The following is a 21,205-nucleotide window of genomic DNA, read 5'->3' on the forward strand; positions in this document are numbered from 1 at the left end:
TTGGAAAAATGGTGCCAGTAGACTTGAGGCAGGGTTGCCACAAACCTTCACTTTGTGAAAAAACAGTATCTATGAAGAGCATAGGTGATGTGCTCTAAAGCAGGGGGTGCCTGCATATGATATTTTCTAGGGTTTTCTTGAGGATTGACGTAGAGCTGATTGACTAGGTTTTAGCAGCTTGCTCCCATTTTCCAAAAATTGGGACATTTCTTCATATCGGCTTCTTTTTCTCGTGCTTTCTGAAGGATTCTCAGAGTGGTTTTGCTGTTTTTATCTGGGTGTCCTCTTGGCAAAAGTATGGTAGAGGAGGCATTAGGGTACAACATTACATTGCTTAACGTTTTCCTGCCACTCTGAGTGTGAGAATCTGTGGTTTCTGAGTTAGCTAGGTTCTGATTCACTGAGTGACAAGCCTGCTGTGTGTTCTTGGACAGTGGGGGTATTAGGGAGAGACTTAAAAGAGGTATTAGTTTTATGGACCTGTAGACATGCAGAAAACTCATTGATACTGCTTTTATTCCAGTTCTGTAAATATTTTTTTGTCTGTGTAATACAAAATCCTCTGTTCTAAAAGAATTATTTTGGTTTACCAGAATTGAAACAGAGAAATTTAAGCTGGGATTGGATCTTTATCTTATAAAGTGTCAGGCAGTTATGTATTGTCACAGGGCATAGATGGGGATGTGTAGGCCAAGTGGATTTTCTAAGACTTTCCCCATTTTAGATGGGTAGACAGTGAACCTTTTTATGAACAGTTTTCATGTTTCACTATGTAAAGTTAAAAGATAATTCACTTATTCCAGATTTAGGTTCCATTTAATGAGATTTTGGACTCAATTTTTAGTTTCCTTTCCAGAAATTATTTTTATTAACATACAACTGATTTACCTGTAATAAGCCTGAGGAAAATAGATTTTATGAATGAGACTGAAGTGAATTCAGTGAACAGGAAAATATTGGGTAATTTATTTAGTATAATTTAGAAAAGGTGAAACTTGTTCTCGACTTTAAGTTATTGTTTTAGAATTTGTAACAGGTGCCCTTAGCACATATGCGAGATTACAGCAGAGCTGTAGGACCAGGGGCCACTTCAGGCTCCTCCAGAATGTCCAGATTGCACTCTAGCAAGCTGCAGACTCATTCATGTTAATGCTTTGTTACTGTGACTTAAACTAGAGTCTTTTTTGAATTTAATTAAGTAGATCAGACTTGTTTTTTGATATCCATTAATATTCTGTTGTTGTTGTTGTTTTTTTAGAAAAATTTCTCAGGAAAAGAAAAAGGGCCTAATTGTAGATAAGTTGTAACAGTATAAAATTTGCTATGAACAGAAATTGGGAATATAATTTCAAGTACTGAGTGAGGGTAAGCAGATTGTATGATGTAATTCACATTAGTCCTGCTTTGTATTTGTGTTTGGCAGCCTTTCTTAAACAAGGAATAGTTTTCATAAAAGAAATCTACAGAGAATGAGTTCACATCATGTCAGCTAGTGGGTTTGAGTACAGATGAAGCTTTGCCCTATATTTATTAAACAGTATTTACCAAGAATTTGTTTTTTGCTGTGCTCTGCCTTCATTGCAAGTTTAGGGAAATCCTTGTCTGCTAGGTGTTTATACTGTACAAGACCCTTAACTAGTTCACTGGGCCTTTACATTTGAATGGCCTGTATACTGCGTGTGTTAGTGCAGGCTCACAAGTATGGAATATGTTTGCTTGTTTTTATTCTGTCCTTTTAATGAAATGGAATGTACTTTGAAGATTATTGACAGAGTTGTCTTAAGCTAGTAAATTTACATTTGAAACAAGTATTTTGTTAAGTAGTATGAATCTTGCTTTTCCCTCACAGACCGTTTAGGTGCTTCAGTCCGTTATAACATCTGATCCATAAGAGGACTGATGAAAGCAGATTTCAGCATTCAGGGCTTATTGCAGGATGGCTCACCTGTTTAGCTTACTTGTTTTAGATGGTGGTGGTCACGTTGCCATGGTCAGAGGGAGCAGTGCAGGGGGGACTGTAGATTGCAGGCGCCTTACTGGTGGCACCCCGCCATGGCGTCTGTCAGCAGTGCTTGTTTGTGTTGTGTATGTTGGTAAGTACACTAGTGAGAATGCATACCTCTGCTTATTATTTTTTAAAAATAAAAATTTCATCAATGCAGGTGAAAGATAATACTTTTATATAGTTTTGTATATGTTCCTTAATGCTGTTTTGAGGTGAAGAGACTGTAACTTAAGTTTAACAATATTATGGAAATATCCTAGAAAATTGATCTTTAATCTTTAAATATGTTTTCTAGAAAAATTTAATGTATAATAAAGCAAAAAATTTATTCATATTCATTTTATGATTTCAGTGATGGTAGGATGAGAAGAAAAAAAACCTAGATACATATATTCATTCAGAATTTCATTATACTGACAAAGAACAAAGTATTTTGAGGTTTATAATTCCATAATAATGGAGATACTCCTAGAAGGACTTGACCTGATGAGATGGCTACACAATTCCTTGTGTTCCTTTTTGTTTAGTTGGTAATTCCATTAACCACCCAAGATGACTTGGACAAGGCTGTGGAACTGCTGGATCGTAGTATTCATATGAAGAGCCTCAAAATACTACTTGTAATAAATGGAAGTGCACAGGTATGAACTGGGAATTTTTTTGAATGAGGATTATAGGATATATGCCTGTAAGAAGTCAATGTATGAAATATAGTTATATTCTATAATCATTTATATATTTTCAATATGATTAAATTTAAACTTACACATTGTAATTGCTATAGTTCAATATCCTTGCTCCTCAAAACTATATAGCCAAAATTACAAATAAGTATAATATACTGTACATATGATATTAATAGCAACTGAGAACCTGGGAAGAATTACATTAGAATTAAAATTGCAAAGACTAAATTTGCTAAGACCCAGAGAGAGAATACTTGGGTTGTGTTTGATAGGGGAAGGAGTCTGATTAAAACCCTAAAGGAGAAGAATAACATTAATCTTCCTTTTTTCTCTTTAGGCTACTAATTTAGAGCCATTGCCATCACTAGAAGATTTGGATAACACAGTATTTGGAGCAGAGAGGAAAAAAGGACTTTCTGTAGTAGGTAAGAAAGCTAGTGTCTAAATCATGAAATGGGTTACTTTTCAGTTTCATCTGCATCCTTTAATGTAGGGTAACACCTGTACATAATCCTGATAAATAGTTTATCTCTTTATGCCTTGCAGTTTATTGCAGTTAACTACGTTCTAGTATCTGATGTCCCTTGAAAAGTTATGTCGAGTATTAACAGGATTAGCAGTCACCAGTTTAAATATTTCCTTTCTTTATATACATAGGGTATTTTGATTTTTAAAAAATTAAAACCTAAAAAATGTTTTAATTGTAAAAATAAAGTGAAGGGAAAAAATTAAAAGTAATTCCAATATATTAAAGTTAATGGATGGACTAATAAATTCATAGGCCTTTCTCTAAGTTTTAATTATTGCCAAGAATGCTATCAAAATAAAGATTGCTAAGAATTTGCAGATTATGCTTTATAATTACTTTAGTAGTCATTAAAAATACAGTTATAATTAAGCTTATGATAGAAAAATGGATCCTGTGTGCAATTTTTTTTTTTTAAAGGAGGCTTATTAGAGAGACATGGGCTGGGTAGAGGTCCTCTGAACTTGCCAGTTCTGTGAATCTTCTTCAGTTTGTATAAAACATTGATATTCCACATTTTTATATGATAAAAACATTATATTGCTCAAAAAACATTGGTATAAATGTTTTTAACAGATAGAGCAGTGAATATGAGCATTAAAGGTAGCATGAAAACATGAGAGGTGGATTTAAAGAAGGAAGGTAGAAGGAGATGAAAACAGATGAATAGGGAGAAAGTGGAAGGGAATCTAAGACTGGCTGTAGAAGAGGATTGTTAATAATGAAAGAAAAGATTAAATTGGTGTATGAACAAACCAGAACATTTATGAGTTTGTTACTCATCTTCCCCCAAAACTGTTTATGACTTGCTGCTGCGTGTGTGCTCCGTGATGTCTGGCTCTTCACGGCCCCACGCACTGTACCCTGCCAGGCTCCTCTGTCCATGGAATTCTCTAGGCAAGAATACTAGGATAGGTAATCATTCCTTCCTCCAGGGGATCTTCCCGGTCCAGGGATCAAACCTGAGTCTCCTACATTGTAGCCGAGCTCCTTACCATCTGAGCCATCAGAGAAGCCCGTTTTATGACTGCGTCCTTCTAAGTGCGTTTTACGTTAAGTCTTACTTTGGGTTTCCAAAGTGTTAGAAATGTGAGCAGCAGAGATAATATACAAGTAAACTAATAATATTTGCTTATCTTCATTTGTATTTATTTTTATATAATTTAAATTTTTGATAAAAGAATATTAGAAGTATCTGAGTTCAAATTCTAGCTCTCTAATTAACCAGCAACCAGTGACATTGTCCTCATCTTTAAATCATGGGATTATTACAGCAGACAGTTGAGAGAACACTTTAAAGTACATTTAGCTTTTCAAACTAGAAAGCATGACTGTTACTAATCATTGATTTCTTTCTGTATTCCCTTTTATCATTATAGTACCTATCATTTTAAAGCAAAAAAATGCCAATTCACCTTCGTTGTATTAGATAGAACAAGCTAACTACATTAGTTAAATAGGCAGTTTTAATTCATTTTCATTTAAAACTGCTGAATGCCTCACTTTTACTCTGCTAATAATTATTCTTATCAGTGCCAGCATAAAAAGAAACGGAAATTGTAAAGTATAAAATTACTAGTCTTTTCTTGGCACTTTAAGCTTGAAATGGCTTTGATAGGTATGACCATTATCTTTTCCCTTTATTTATTGAAAATTATTTCCTTTAATTATTTTCACAAAAGATAGAGAAAGAACTTCCACAGGAGTATATGCTGGTGTGGAGGTCTTGACCACTGAAATATGTAGTACTAACAAAGGTTCAAAAATATAGGTTATCAAGTAAGGAGATAAAGAAATTTTCAAAGCCTTTTTTCTTCCCTATTATCTTTGAATAATGAGTGTATTCATCCTTGTTTGTAAATAAGAGCTTATAGAAGGAACAGAAACATTAGGGACATTGTGATCATAGTTGTTACAAAGTCCAAATCAATTCCTGGCTCAGAGGTTTCCTAATAATTTTAGAATCAAGTGTAGAATATTATCTTTTTTATGCATATCTCTTGGTAATCATTTTGTTCTCTTTCTCCCTCTCTCTTCACTAACAATTCCAACATGTGTTTACAGTGACCCCTTTACATGAAGCAAGAGCCTTTTTTGCTTGAAATTTGACCAGAACACAAATGCTCACATAACTTCCTTAAATCTTTTTTTTTTAATTTCAAAAAATTAGGAGGAAAGCACAGAAACTGTGTTAATAAACATAGCACAATGAGATGAGCTAGTTTAGTGTCTCTAATTCTCTAAACTATGAAGAAATTTAAATTCCAGGAATATGGCTTGCCACCAGAAGCCTAATTTTAAGTATCCAAGGATAAAATCCAGCATTCCAAATTGGAAACATTCTAATATTGGCTAAATGACTAAGAAGTAAATCTCACTTCAGATTTCTAAAGATTAAAGAGAGGCAGTGCAAAGAACACCGTGTAGACAGATGTGCACGGCATATGTTCATTATGAATAATTTTGCCATCACAGCACCTTTGCAAGGAAGGATTCAGTCCCATGTTTACAGATAAGGAAACAGGTTCATGGAGATTAGATAGCTTTCCCAAAGACAGAGGTGGTAAATAACTGGAACTGGAATTTAAACCAAGGGTGGACTGTGAAGTTCATATACTTTCCGCTAGATCACGGTGCCTTTCATAAATTACATTAAAGGGTAATATATATCAGGGTACCAGTGACCTTTGGAAATGGAGAACCAGTGGCATTTATCTAAAAATTTTAAGAGCCCCTGGAATGGCTTCTCACTCCAATGTCATTGCCTGGAGAATTCCTTATACAGAGGAGCCTGGCGGACTATATAATGGGGTTGCAAGAGTCAGATACGACTGAACGACTTTCTCTTCTTTTTTTTTTTTTTCATTGTGTTATCAACCTCATAATGCAGTTGTCAGCAGGCAGAAAAACATACTACCTAACAAGTATAAATGAATATTATATTAAGGTGGGAGTTTAGAAAAGACTAAAAAACATTTGAAGTTTTACAGACATGAGTGCTCTGATAACTTTTAATTAAAACTGGAGATTAGTTGCTAAAATCAATCATTAAGTTCTGAGTGTATATTTAATTAAAATGAGTTGGTTCCCTGATAGAATTTATAAAATCTATAATTTTTCTCTCTTGAGGTCCCACTAGTAGAGATAGAAGCTCCCCTCCCCCTGGATACATTCCAGATGAGTTACACCAGGTTGCCCGGAATGGGTCATTTACCAGTATCAACAGTGAAGGAGAGTTCATCCCAGAGAGCATGGACCAAGTAAGCAAAATTTGAACGTTGTTTTTCATGTCACTTAAAGGGATGTTGTCAGGGGATAGTGTGGTTTGACAGGTATATGGAGGAAGGTATTTGCTTTACCTCTTGTCCAGTCCCATATCTTCCTTTTTAAGTGAGCAAAATGGTGGAAATACAGGAAAACACCCACTAATTTACATGTGTCTGTATTCATATATAAAGAAAGGTGGTATAAGGCTTATTTTCTTATGTTCATAAATGAATGAATGAATGTATTTGTTTATAATCCTGATATTAACATTCAATTTAATAAATACTTTGTGAAGCTGAGGTTTGTCTACTCTCTAAAACATTAAAAAAAATTTTTTAAAATCTTTTTAAAAAGATTCATTTTTAAATTTGCATCTTTGTTTCTGGCTGCACTGGGTCTGAGTTGCCACAGACTGTCTCTGGGTGCTGCCAGCAGGGGCTGTGCTTTGTCGTGATGCCTGGGCTTCCCGTTGCAGCGGTTCTTTTGTTGCAGAGCACAGACTCTAGAGCATGCGCGCTTCAGTAGTGGTGGCTCGCAGGCTCAGTAGCTTTCGGGTTGAGTGGTTGTAGCACATGGGCTGAGTTGCCCTGCGGCCTATGGGATCTTCCTGGACCAGGGAGTGAACCCCTGTCTTCTGCATTAGTGGGTGGATTCTTCACCACTAGACCACATGGAAGCCCTTAAAATGTTTTTTTTTAAAGTTTTGTAGTATTGAAGTATTTTTATGGAGTTGGCTATTGTTTTCTTATCATTACATTGGCTGCTTATATTATTACAGGAGTTTACATTTTCTACTAATACAGCAGTCATGGTGTCATTTATTTCAGTCTGGGTGGTGCTGTTGTTCAGTTTTCAGTAAACAAAATTAAGTGAAGTGTTTAGCTTTTAATTATTTAGATGATAATCCAAAGCGGAAGATACAGAAAATTCCTATATTTAATTAGTAAATTTTGCAGTTATAGTCCACCTACAGGGGACAGCTACTTTTAAAACATTTAAATAGGGTGGCTGCTATTGGATATGGAGTTTCTTTTTTGGGTACTGAAAGTGTTCTGCGATTTTGGTGAGAGTTACACATTCTGCTATTAACCACTGAATTGCATTGTATGCTTTAAAATGGGTGAATTTTATGATACATGAATTGTATCTCAACAAAGCTATTTTTAAAAACAGTAACTTCAGTTATATTCATGTAGAATGAAGGTGGACTTTTTATTTTTCTAGATGCTGGACCCATTATCTTTAAGTAGCCCTGAAAATTCTGGCTCAGGAAGTTGTCCATCACTTGATAGCCCTCTGGATGGGTAATGTTGATTGTAGTTATTTTTTAATATATGTGGGTAAATATACATATGTATTAATAGCATGTTGAATTATCAACTCTTTTGTGCTACATTCAGAGAAATGTAGATCATACTCATATATACTTAATGGCAAATTGATTTTTCCAGTCATCGGGCTCAGTATCTCTTTTACTTAAAATGATTTCTGATTATAGTATTTTGAGTTTCCTGCTTGGTAAATTGTGTTTGAAACTAAAGGTAAACTTTGAGTTTATGTACGTTTACTTTTAAACCTGTGTTGGTGAAACTGCTGTCAAATTTTTCATGATAGGTTTAATTTTGGAGATTCTTTAATTTCTGTTGTTCAGGATTTATTTTTATTCTGGTACCAAATTATAAGTACTGTACATTCTTGGTAGTTATGTCCCAGTTTTGGTTGTCAGTTAAAATTTAAGTACTTTTTGTGAGGAATGTACTTTTGTTCAGGAATATAAGCATGGTCCAGTTGCATCTGTGAATTTTTGTTACAAGTGCTGCCTCTCTCCTGGTCTCAGTAGGACTGTTTTCACCTGTAGCATGCAGTCAGTACCTATTTACTGTCCTCTGAGACTGCTTTTGAAAGTAACTGCTGAAAATGTAACTACTATTGTATGGAAATATACATTTAATTTTCTTTTATTCATGTGTATGAAACCATTGTCTGTGCCCATGTCTGTCTCAAGATAGATATTTAAAACATTTAAGGAATTCAGGGGAATAGTGATGTGAAAGCTACGTATTGAGTACTTAGTATTTGAAAGACAGTGTCCTGAGATAGACAAGTATAAAACTACTGAGTTAGTATTTTCTCCTTGTTATAAATGTGGAAATCATTTCAGAAAGATGGTTTGCCAGGGTTGCAATAACTAGTTTAAGTGGCAGAGCTAGGATTGAAACACAGGTGTTTGCATGTATCCATAATGCCAAAATGTATCTTTCTTAACCACTGTACTCTGTAGGTCAGTTTTAAAAGCCAGGCTTTTTGTGTGCATGTATCAAATAAGTGTTTGAAAAAAGTTTCCTTTTTTCAGTTAATGTTTCAGAGAGAGTGCTGTATCTGTGTATGTATATATTATATATATATATAATATGTATATTTGTCTGTTTGTATATCTACACATACATATTGATATTGCATAAAGATTTTTTAAAATATGTTAAATACTTTCTCTTAAAATAATGACACTTTTTCTACTTTTTAGAGAGAGCTATCCAAAATCACGAATGCCTAGGGCACAGAGCTACCCAGATAATCATCAGGAATTTTCAGGTTAGACTGTTCACATTCTAAATGTTTAAATATTTATGTCATTGAATAATATTTTGGCTGGGTGGAGAGAGACATTTTTTTAAAAATCAAAAATGTGTAAATGTGTTTTTCATGATTAGAAATATTTGATTTTTTTTAATATATAACTTTCTTATGTGTCTTAATAGACTATGATAACCCTATCTTTGAAAAATTTGGAAAAGGAGGAACATATCCAAGAAGGTATCATATTTCGTATCACCATCAAGACTATAATGATGGTAAGTTTATTAGATCAACAACAGTTGTTAAAAATCTCGCAAACAATAAAAAAAAGTTTGGTCCTATATGAATTAGTTTTCTACTTAAAACTTTTTAAAAAGACTTTGGATCGTAACTACAATAGCGTTTTAGCTTTATGCCAGCTTACCTCTTGAGACATGTCTTTCCTTAGAAAAGAAATAGTTAAAAATGGTCCTAATTAAAAATTACTCCTTTAGTGATGAAATGCATACTGTATTCTCCTTTTTTTTGGTATTGTCCTTTTAAGGAGAAAAAGCACTTCCTATTAACTTTGCAGTTTTTGTTTATATTTTAAATCATTATTGAAAATGAAAAGAAAATACATTTTTCTTCTTTTTATACAGACTGAGGGAGTTCTGTCTGTGCTTTTATGAATGTGTGAGTGTGTTAGCACAAAAGTTATTTGAACTTATATTCAGATTCTGTTTCTTGTTTTTTCCCCATTTTTCATTTCTGCTTATACCTTTTTTTTTCGTGATTCAGTGTTAGCTAGGGTATTTCCTTGAACTCTTAAAAATACGTAAAATCAAATAATCATTGCTGTTTTAGCTTCTTATCCTAGTCACAGAACAAATTCTGTTCCTTATGCTACAAATTTTAAATACTTTGAATTACAATATGTTATTAAAAGTTGCAGGGTAATTGTGTTTTCATTTTGTAGGTCGTAAAACTTTTCCAAGAGCTAGAAGGACCCAGGGGACCAGCTTCCGATCTCCTGTGAGTTTCAGTCCTACTGACCACTCCTTAAGCACTAGTAGTGGAAGCAGTATCTTTACCCCGGAGTACGATGAGAGTCGAATCAGAAGAAGGGGAAGTGACATAGACAATCCTACTTTGACTGTAATGGACATTAGCCCACCCAGCCGCTGTGAGTAATAGAAACTGGCATAGTGGAATGTGTGGCAGAACCTTGGCAGAATTTTATAATATTAACAATAGGAATAAATAAAACGAAGCCAGACCTCGGGGTGAGATCAGATTTTCAAAAGAGGTAAAAATGGTATTTCTAATGGTGTTTATAATGTTGGGTAAAAGCATGGTATTACTTCTAATTACTTTAAATGATTTACTATCTTTTGCTTTTTTTAGGAAAATTGTTACCAGTTACTCACTCATTCATTCCACATATCCTTATTGAATGCTAAACTCTGAGAAATTTCAAATACGACATTCCAGATGTAATCTAATGGGGAGAATGATGTGTGGAGAAATAATTATAGTATACTGTCTAATCAAGACCTTTAATGTGAGGAGGAATTCACTAGTTAAATAGGTGACATACGCAGGAGGCCGTGACATATTCTGGGCTTCCCTGGTAGCTCAGCTGGTAAAGAATCTGCCTGCGATTCAGGAGACCCTGGTTCAATTCCTGGGTCAGGAAGATCCCCTGGAGAAGGGATAGGCTACCCTCTCCAGTATTCTTGGGCTTCCCTGGTAGCTCAGATGGTAAAGAATCCACCTGCAATGTGGGAGACCTGGGTTCAGTCCCTGGTTGGGAAGATACCCTGGAGGAGGGCAGCCCACTCGAGTATTCTTGCCTGGAGACTCCCCATGTACAGAGAAGCCTGGCAGGCTACGGGGTCTCAAAGAGTTGGACATGACCGAGTGACTAGGCACACATGACATATTCTGAAAATGAGAAATAGTTATTTTTTGGCTGAGGTGGAGGATATCTTACTTGAAGCAGCAGAAATAGAACTAGAATGGTAACTAAGGCCAGATTGTGAATTATGTGACCTTTATCTTGTAAGCAATATAGAAAAGGTTCATGCTCAAGGATATTATTTGCAACAATATTTGTATATCCTTGCTTTTGTGCTGGTGTTGTCTTTTTTACTTTTATACCTGCAACTTGCATTGCATTGCTGCTACTTTTTGGCTTAGACAACTCTATTTTAAAGTGATTAAAATAAGATGAATGTCTTTTATATATATCTCCAGCTTATTTCTATAGATCTTTATTTAAATTGATCCAGGATTCTGTTAGGTATCGTATCCCTTTTGCCTGAAGAATTGTTTTTAACCTTTTCTTCTAATATGAGTCTACTGGTAACAAATTCCTTCAGCTTTTGTTTGAAAAACCTTTATTTATTTTTGAGAGAGGCATACATTTTTCTGGATATAGAATTCTGGACACTTCAGTGGCTCTCGTTCCGCACTTTGAAGCTGTCTCTCCGTTGTCCTCTGGCCTGTGTGCTTTCTGAGGAGTCTGCTGTCTTTCTTGCCTTTGTTCCCTTGTGTGTATGTGCTTTTTTCTCTCCCATTGGCTGCTTTAAAGATTTCCTCTTATTAGAATGAGAGTGATGGTCTTCCAGCTTTCTACATTGTAGGCAGATGGAAAACCTTATTACAGATATTACTGCAATAAAGATTTGAAATAGCACATCTTACATAATCAGTGGCATTTTAAATTGAGTGAAAGATGCTGTTATATTTATAATCAGGTAAAAAAAAAACCTCATTGGAAAAAATCAGTCCTAGGAATCTGAACCTTGTTTGGATTTAGAATTCTTACAGTTTTCAAAGATGATGATTATTATGAATTTGGATGAACATGATTTTCTCTTAATATCCAAGCATATTCAATTAAAGATACCACCAATGCAATAGTCCTTAACCATTGTGTGCCATTGGGCTACTCCCATTTTAAGAAAATGTTCTTTTTTAGCACCTCGTGCTCCAACCAACTGGAGATTGGGCAAATTACTTGGCCAGGGAGCCTTTGGCAGGGTCTACCTCTGTTACGATGTTGATACAGGAAGAGAATTGGCTGTTAAGCAAGTTCAGTTTGACCCAGATAGTCCTGAGACCAGCAAGGTAAGAATCATTGAACAAGCTACTTTGTCACCTTATGAGAACCATTTTTATGGAAATAAATATAACACACCGTAGAATTTTTTTGTTTTTCCTCAATGCAAATTATTTGGAAAAAAAAAAAAGATAATAGATATGTTTGTTTACTGTGTACTCTGGATTTTCTGTTTTAGTACTCAGTTGTATTCCTAATCTGGTTTAGTGTTGGTTTAGCATACCATCAAGGACTGTTACAGAAGTATTGCTTAGAGACTTTAAAATGTTTATTCTTTGGGAAGTGGAAATTTCAGAATGAAATTACCTTGATGGTCTATAATGTTTGCATTTTTTTTGCTTTTACTAGCAATGCTGTAAAGACTTAACAGTGAGTTCTGTCTTTCAGGAAGTAAATGCACTTGAGTGTGAAATTCAGTTGTTGAAAAACTTGCTGCATGAGCGAATTGTTCAGTATTATGGCTGTTTGAGGGATCCCCAAGAAAAAACACTTTCCATATTTATGGAATATATGCCAGGGGTAAGTTAATACATTCTTTGAAATTAGAGATACTCTATTTAAAGTCTTAGTTGAAGATAAAGAAAAACAACAACTTTGATTATAAAATGTTACAGACATTTTGGAAGAGTTTTGAATTTAATAGAATTTTACTTTTCTATCTTCTTCACTTACCTATGTATTCTTTTTTAATACTAAAGTATACTAAAATAGGTTATAAACATCATAGCAGTCTATACTCAGATTTCCCTAAGTGCCCTAAAAATAACACACAATAACTGGTTTATCCAAACCAGGATTCAGCCCAGGACCACACATTACATTTTGCTACTATGTCTCTTACTCCTCCTTTAACAAAAAACAATTTTTAGGTGACATAGATTTGACAGAGAGACCAAGCCAGTTGTTCTGTTAACAGTCTCATCTTATAGATTTCTCTGATCACATCCTCATGATAGTATTTAGTTTGTTCCTTTGTCCCCGTATTTCCTATAAACTCCAAGTTAGATCTAAAATCTAAATTATATTCAAATTCAGCTTTTACTAGCATGCATCCCAGATGATGCTGTGCATCCCATTAGAAGACATACAGTTTTTCTGGTGGTTCTGATAGTGATATTAAGATTGACGGCTTGATTAGGGTGATTGACATCCTGTTTTCTCCATTGTAAAGTTTTGTTTTTCTGAAGACCAGAAAGTAATCTGAGCTGTAGCAGTGGCACATGGGAATATCCAGTTCCTTTTCAGTCATCCACCTAAATGTCTTTAACACAGATTGATGATAATTGCCTGAGTCATTTATTTCATTAGGAGGTGAAAATGTGATTTGCAAAAAACTCATTCCTTCTACATTATTTTTAGTATATGTAGAGTACATTCTAATACTAATGATTTTCAAGATGGTATATTTACTCACTTAAAAATACATTCATTCTCATAATAGGTGATATATGTTAGAAAAAGATTTGTGGATCTTTAAGGAAAGAGCTTATTAGAATTGTATGTAAAATAAAATATACATATTACAGCTTAATCTTATGGAACAACAAAACCGTGGACCAGTATCTGATAGTACAGTTGTCCCTTGTTATCCCCAGGGAATAGTCCAGGACCTCCCACAGATATCAGAATCCAAATATGCTCACGTCCCTTATCTAAGGGTATAGTATTTGCATATAATCTACACACATCCTTCCATATACATTGTCATCTCTAAATTATTTATAATACCTAATACACTGTAAAATGCTATATAAATAGTTGCCAGTGCAGCAAATTCAAGTTTTGCTTTATGGAAATTTTTTTTCCAAATATTTTCAGTGAGTAGTTGGTTGAATCTGCAGATGTGGAGTTCGAGAATATAGAGAACTGATTGTAATGGTTTTAACCATCCTCAGTCTTATAAGAGCAACAGTAAACTTTATTTTGATTTTTATCTTCATGAATAATTGTTTATACTGACATCATTGTTATTCATCATTGCTGCTGTTTCATTTTCAAAGATTATGTTGGCAGTGTAAAAATTGTTCTTTAAAATTTAGTCTACAGAAATAATTCAAAAGAAGAAGAAAGTTGTGTACCTTTATTTTAGTACTGTCTGTAATAGGAAAAGTGGAAATATCAGTTCACTCAGTGGGAGTAAATTATGATGACATTGTACAAGAGAATATATATTTAAAATTGTGAAAACCAAGTAACAAAGTTGGAGGAAGTAGGAAGTACTTTGAGAGCGAAAAAGAATATAAAATGCTTTTTAATATTGGTAATGGTATTTTAAAAGTATCTGTATTTGAAAAATAACAGAAGAAACTAAAAAAATGAAAATGTATTATGTTGGCATTGTGATTGATTTTTCTCTTATTCAGATTTCCATTACTGTTTGTGCAGTAAATATGTAAATTAAATACCTATGAATAAATGTGACTAGTGATGGAGACTATTGAATATAAAGTTAATTAAATTGGTTTGTTGGCTAGAACCAATTTATGTCACAAATAGAGATGTAAGTAATCTTTATATATTTAGCAATCTTAAGACTAGGACTATTCAGGAAAAGATATTAGATCATATTTCTGATGAGATTTTGTAAAGATAGCTATCTTTTCAAAGTATAGGTTATCAGTCCTTGAATTTGAAAAGCATGTTACTAGATTAATCATAGTTCTTGTATGTTAAGCCCATGGCATATATGGACTGGACGTAAATGTTCCTAGACTTTGCTGAATCTCCAGGTCTGTGAATTCTGTATAATTTCCTTGAGTAGATTTGGTATAATGGACCCCTTTATGCCCCTAGATTCAAGCTTTGCCAGAAACGTCATTCTTCAATTTTCCCAAATATAGCATTCCATTTTTTAGTTAATCTAGAACTATTTTCATATCAGAACTGTATGTTTCTTTTATCTCCAGTGCCTGTATTAGCAGTTGACTTCTGTTACTCTTACACACACAGTTTATCTGGCACAGTGCTTTCCAGCCCACTCCAGTTGTTCACACTGAAGAAGGTAACATTTTCATGTTACATAGCAGTATGCAGACTACACTGAGAGAGCTGTTAGCACCATGGGCCACTGGCCTAGCTGCCCGAGGACCCAGAGGATGCAAAAGTCTGACAGTCATTTGCAGCCTACAAGTATTTGGGGGCTTATGATTTGGAAAGCTCAGTCTTTCTGTGTTATTTTGTGCATTACTACAATAGAGACATAGTAAGTTGACTGAACAATAAGCCACATTGAGTTGTAGGTATGCCTGGTTGCCTGGCTTGACTCACTGTCTAAGGCTTTCAATACATGTCTGCAAGTCAGGGTTAGCAGAACAGCATCTTGCTGTCCCTTCAGGGATTGCTCAGAATAGTGGGAACAACATATGGCTAAGTCTGCAAAATCCAAGGATCTATTTTTATATGACAGAGTACACAGTTTACAAGAATTGAAAGAAAGACGGGAACATTTGGATATATTTTTTCTTTAAAGGAAAAGATTTTGTCCCTCAGGAAGCATTTTATTTCTATCTTTTAAAGTGGTGGTTGTCAGATTTTCACATTGGAATTATCAGAGAAGCTTTTTCAAAATTCAGATGCCTGTGTCTTACCTCAGATTGATTCCCTGTTCTCAGAAATAGCACCTGCCTAAAAAGACTTCAGAAAATTAGAAATTCCTTTTAAATGTATTTTTCTCATGTTTTGAGCTAAAATGGTGAGTATATAAAAGAAAAACTTTAAAATCTTATATGTGTTCTGATCTAATCATACCCATTCTTTCTCCTGAGAAGTAAATTTTCAGATATCAATAAAACAGTGTTTTACAAACAAAGTAAGAACAAAATAAATTTAAAGTAGGACATACATAGAAGAGCAAGTAGGAAAATTAAAAAATGTATTCAGGGCAAAAACAAGCAAGACAAAGGTACTGGAGAATTTTAAAAATTGTAATAATTGCAAGAGAACAGGAGCTAGAACCAGCGCAGTCACAGAAACAAGGGTATCAGTCAAAAATAATTTAAAGGCTTTCTTGAGCTATGCCACTTACTCTTTCACAGTTCTAGTCCAGAAATACAGTAGAGTTTTGTGTTAAATTAATGGCATATAATGTCCTTCCTAAGAATTCCTGTGTTCTTCAGTTAGAGCCTTCTAGTCATTCACTAGGATTCTCTAAATTAAAACGTCTAGTTTTAAATAGTCATGGGATGTAATATACAGCATAAGGAATATAGTCAAATAATACTGTAATGACTTTGTACAGAGGTAGATGGTCACCAGGAATGATCACAGTGGTGATCATTTTGTAATGTATGTAAATGTTGAGTCATTATGTTATATACCTGAAACTAACATGACATTGTATGTCAACTAAGCTTCAAGTAAGTAAAATAAAGAGCACTTCATTTAGTCAATAAGAATAACAGATAAGTATAGGTACACAGATCTTAAAAATATTTACCAGTACTTTTCCTTTCAAACCATACTATAGTTTTCTTTTGTTTTCTTTTTTCCTAGGGCTCCATTAAGGACCAATTAAAAGCATATGGAGCTCTAACTGAGAATGTGACCCGGAAATACACCCGTCAGATTCTTGAGGGAGTTCATTATTTGCACAGTAATATGATTGTTCATAGAGATATAAAAGGTAAGTAGTAAGGTGTTTTTTAAGTACTCAGTTGTTTTTTTTTAATGAAAATGTGCTGTGGTTAAGAAATTTAACATTTAAATCAATTCACCTACCTCTGCAATGCCATAGGAAAACAATTCCAGCTAGTCCTATTGTTCAGGTTTCTAAAAGAGGGAAGCTCTCCTGTGGAGATTCACAGAATCAGTAAAGTTCAAATGAGCCTAACAGTGAGACATATTTTCATACACAGTGCACAGGCTTAGAACATAGTGGTTAGGAATAGGGGTAAGGAGAGGGTGGGACAAATTGAGAAAGGAGCATTGAGACATACACATTACCAGGTGTAAAATAGATACGCGGTGGGGAGCTACAGTGTAACACAGTGATCACAACCTGGAGCTCTGTGACACATAGAGGGGTATGTGGGGAGGGGTGTATGTATAGTTATGGCTGACTTACATTGTGGCATGGCAGAGACCAACACAGATTGTAAAACATCCTCCAATTAAAAATAAGAAAAAAAAGTAGGGGCTCAAATTTGACCCAGTTCACATTCAGGCTTTATCCATCATCACGTGTAATCTTGGACAAGACACTTAGTCTCTCTGTGCCTCACCTCCTCAGTTTTTTCAGATCAGTTTGGCTGATCTGGATCTTCGTTGCTGCGCTCGCACTTTCTCTAGTTGTGGCAAGCAGGGGCTGCTCTTAGTTGAGGGGCATGGGCTTCTCCCGGTGGTGGCTTCCCTTGTTTTGGAGGACGGGTTCTAGGTCCACAGACTCAGCAGTTGTGGCGCATGGGCTTAGTTGCTGAGGTGTGTGGAGTCTTCCCTGATTGGAGATTGAATCCATGTCCCCTGAACTGGCAGGTGAATTTTTATCCAGTGTGTCACCAGGGAAATCCTCAGCTCCTCATTTTTAAGGAGGGTGATAATAGTGTACAGATCACAGAGTTCTTATAAGGATTAAATGAGTTAATCTGTGTAGCATCCTTAAAATCATGCCTGGTATCTAGAAAGCACTCAAAAGTTAGTTACAGTGACGATGTGTGTTGAGATTGTATTTAAAACTGTGGGAAATGGACCTCATTACTTAAGAGAGTAAGAGAGCCTAAGACTGAGCTTTGATAAGCAAGTTCTTAAAGTTTTTCATCAGTCTTTCTGGGCGCTCTTACAAGCCACCAGGAAGTTACTTCTTTCCTGTGGTGTGTCACACCCCGAATATGGCCAGAGTCAGACTAAGGAGAATATTCCGAACCAGTGTTGCTCATGGAGTAGAGTCTGCTGTAGAATGCTGGAGTGGGGTCACGTGTACAGAGTGGACTTGCCTAGTGACTCTAAGAGGATGGCAATGTGGCTCATGATCTGAAAGAAATAGGAGCCTGTTGTTCACCTCAAGATTTTCCCTGCTTAGGCAGACCTCAGATGTCAAGTTCAAAACCTGAAAGCCAAGAACTGCATAAGGTGGTCACCATCTTATAATGTATAGAAGTATTGAATCGCAGTGTTGTATGCCGTGGAACTAACATAGTGTTGTAGGTCAAGTGTATTTCAATTAAGTATATGCCCTATACTTTGTAGGGAAATGATCTGTAAGTTATTCTATTAGTAATAATCTCTATTCAAGCCAGTTTCTCTTTAGCCTTCATAATAAGATAAGATAAAGGAACTGAGGGGAGCTACCTGTTCAAGTGGATCCTCTTCTGACCTTGCCAGTAACATGAGGAAGTTGGAAGCAAGCTGATTTAAAAACATTATAAGGGCTGTTTTGCTGTGCATGACATGAGACAAGATGGTCGCTGTGGGTGTCATCAAAGCAGTGGACAAGAAGGCAGCTGGAGCTGCAAGGTCACCAGGTCTGCCCAGAAAGCTCAGAAGGCTAAATGAATTTTATCCCCAATACCTGCCACCCCAGTTTTAATCAGTGGTGGAAGAACGGTCTCAGAACTGTTTGTCTCAATTGGACATTTAAGTAATAGTCAAAGACTGGTTAATGACAGCAGTGCATCATAAAACCTTCCAAAGGAAGAGAGAATGTTTTTGTGGATCATGTTTTGTGTGTGGCAGTTTATTAGTTTTAAAAATCAGTACTTTTTAATGAAAACAACTTGAACAAAAATCTGTCACAGGATTTGAGACCCCTTAAAAAAAAGCTTAAAGAGAAAAACACAAAGAAAAACATTATAGGGCAAATATATTGATAAGAAAAATGTAAGATATAAAATTGAACATGCAGTATGATCTCAAGTTTATAAAATTAAAGTATGATGTAGAACAATTTTCACATGACTAATGGTGGTTATTTTCAAGTAGCAGGATGAGTGGTAATTGTTTATTTCCTTCATATTTTTTTACTCTTTATGTATTTTCTAAACTTTTTAAAGACTTTTTTCCTAATTAAAGAGAAACCTTTTATTATTTATTTATTGCTTATTTATTTTTGGCTGCTCTTGGCCTTCATTGCTTTGCATGGGCTTTCTCTAGTTGGGTGAGTAGAGGCTCCTTTTCGCTGTGGTGTTGAGGGCTTCTCATTGCTGTGGCTTCTCTTGTTGCAGGGAACGAGCTCCAGGTGCTCAGGCTTCAGTAGTTGCAGCACGCGGGCTCAGTAGGTGTGCACGGGGCTTAGTTGCTCTGCTACATGTGAAATCTTCCCAGGCCAGGGATCGAACCCATGTCCCCTACATTGGCAGGTGAATTGTTACTCACTGCACCCCCAGGGAAGTCCCAGAATGAGCAGTGTTTAAATGGCAAGGGAAAAGGAAAGCTAGTTGCTTACTTTTAATTTAGACTCACGAGTTCATAATGAAAAGTAGGGAACCAGCTCATTATTTCATAATAGGGTTTCTTTATTTAACCTTTCTTTTATGAACTATACTACTGAGGACTAAATAGAGGATGACCTTTATAAAAATATTTTGGCTAACAAAGAGGGAAAATGACAGAATCGTACCATTTTACAACTGCTAATGGGAGTAATAGATATATGCACTAAACATTAATGGTTGCTAACATCACCTCACAGAGACAGTCTGTCATCGCATACTTCCTATTTGTAGACTATGTCTACAAAGCAGTTTCCTACCCACCCCCACCCCAAATTCTTTTTGAACCTGAGTCTGATCGAGCCTCTAGATTCAGCTACCAAATTGTAAAATTATGGAACATTTATAGAGAACAGATCAGCATGTTAAATGACTCCTTAGGATGGGCTCGGCAAAACCTAGACAATAAGAAAACTGTAGGCAGACAACTTAGATTCTTCATAAACTGCAAAGAATAAAAAAAAGATTGGAAGGAACTTTAGGAAAGACTTAAAAGATGTATCAGTGATTGTCAACATAAAGTCCTTGTTTGGATTCAGATTTTTTTCTGAGAAAAAAAAAAAACTTAAAAAGGAAACCCACTGAGTATATATTTAATAATATCAAGGAATTATTGCCTGTTGTCTTATGTGTGATAAGAGTCCTTGTCTTTTAAAGATATGTACTGAACTGTTTATTGATCATGATGTCTTTAATTCAATTCAGATAATGAGGGAAGGAGTGGCTATTAGTGTGGTTAGAAGAGTTGCCCAGATGATTGCTGAGATTGGGTGAGAGGGTCGTGCAGTGTTCTATCTGCTTTTGTGTGTCTTTGAAAAGTCTCCTTAACAGTTTACTTTTAACATATCCAAAGTAAGTTTTTAAAAAGTTAGGTAACTATATTGGGAACCTGCTATATACATTTTTTCCTCCACCCTTTGCAAGGATGGGCATTGATTCAGCATTGGTGATGACTCCCCGGCGATAGCTCTCCGCGTGTACCTGCCTGGGACTGTTTCTGCCCAGGTGGTAACTGTTAAAAACTGGCTTGTTGGTTATCCTTCCCCAGCTTAAATATTTTAGACACAGCGGTGTGGTTTTTTTTGACAGAGTCCTTCTTTAAGTATTGGACATCAAGAGGTGTCAGAGAGGCAGTGCTGTTTAGAGAGTCACTGGCACAGCGACAGATGTCAGAGAGGCAGTGCTGTTTAGAGAGTCACTGGCACAGCGAGAGGGGTCGGAGAGGCAGTGCTGCTTTAGAGAGTCACCGGCACAGCGAGAGGCGTCAGAGAGGCAGTGCTGTTTAGAGAGTCACTGGCACCAAGGCATGCTTTGGCTTCTGCATGCAGAGCGCGAGTCCTTGACTCTCCCCTCAAGACAGGCCTTAAGTGACTAGACTGGGAAATTTGCTGGAGAACAGGAGACAGGGCCAGAAGTTCATGGTAGGGATGGACAGTTTGCATTCTCTCCAGTCTATAATAAAGGTTTTTCTCCACTATTCACATTCCTTCTTAGAGGCTGTTTAAGAAAAAAAGAAGAAGACAGATAAGGAGTCTTTTTTTAAATCTAAAATATGCTGAAAAAAAAAAAAGGAATAAAAATAAAAAATATGCTGAAGGTTAGGAAGATTTTAGGTAA

General features: G+C 35.5%; 1 protein-coding gene across 1 annotated transcript in view; it reads left to right on the top strand.

The window, feature by feature from the left end:
* Nucleotides 1–21,205, top strand: part of MAP3K2 (mitogen-activated protein kinase kinase kinase 2) — an 88,040-nt gene that overhangs the window by 62,282 nt on the left and 4,553 nt on the right. The window contains exons 6-15 of the mRNA XM_052664358.1: nucleotides 2,533–2,646; nucleotides 3,029–3,116; nucleotides 6,347–6,477; nucleotides 7,709–7,788; nucleotides 9,009–9,076; nucleotides 9,244–9,336; nucleotides 10,020–10,226; nucleotides 12,027–12,175; nucleotides 12,555–12,686; nucleotides 16,659–16,788. Coding sequence (XP_052520318.1) covers nucleotides 2,533–2,646; nucleotides 3,029–3,116; nucleotides 6,347–6,477; nucleotides 7,709–7,788; nucleotides 9,009–9,076; nucleotides 9,244–9,336; nucleotides 10,020–10,226; nucleotides 12,027–12,175; nucleotides 12,555–12,686; nucleotides 16,659–16,788 — 1,192 coding nt within the window. The remainder of the gene's footprint in view (nucleotides 1–2,532; nucleotides 2,647–3,028; nucleotides 3,117–6,346; nucleotides 6,478–7,708; nucleotides 7,789–9,008; nucleotides 9,077–9,243; nucleotides 9,337–10,019; nucleotides 10,227–12,026; nucleotides 12,176–12,554; nucleotides 12,687–16,658; nucleotides 16,789–21,205) is intronic.

The sequence above is a fragment of the Budorcas taxicolor genome, chromosome 2 (assembly GCF_023091745.1).
Source record: "Budorcas taxicolor isolate Tak-1 chromosome 2, Takin1.1, whole genome shotgun sequence".
Lineage (NCBI taxonomy): Eukaryota > Metazoa > Chordata > Mammalia > Artiodactyla > Bovidae > Budorcas > Budorcas taxicolor.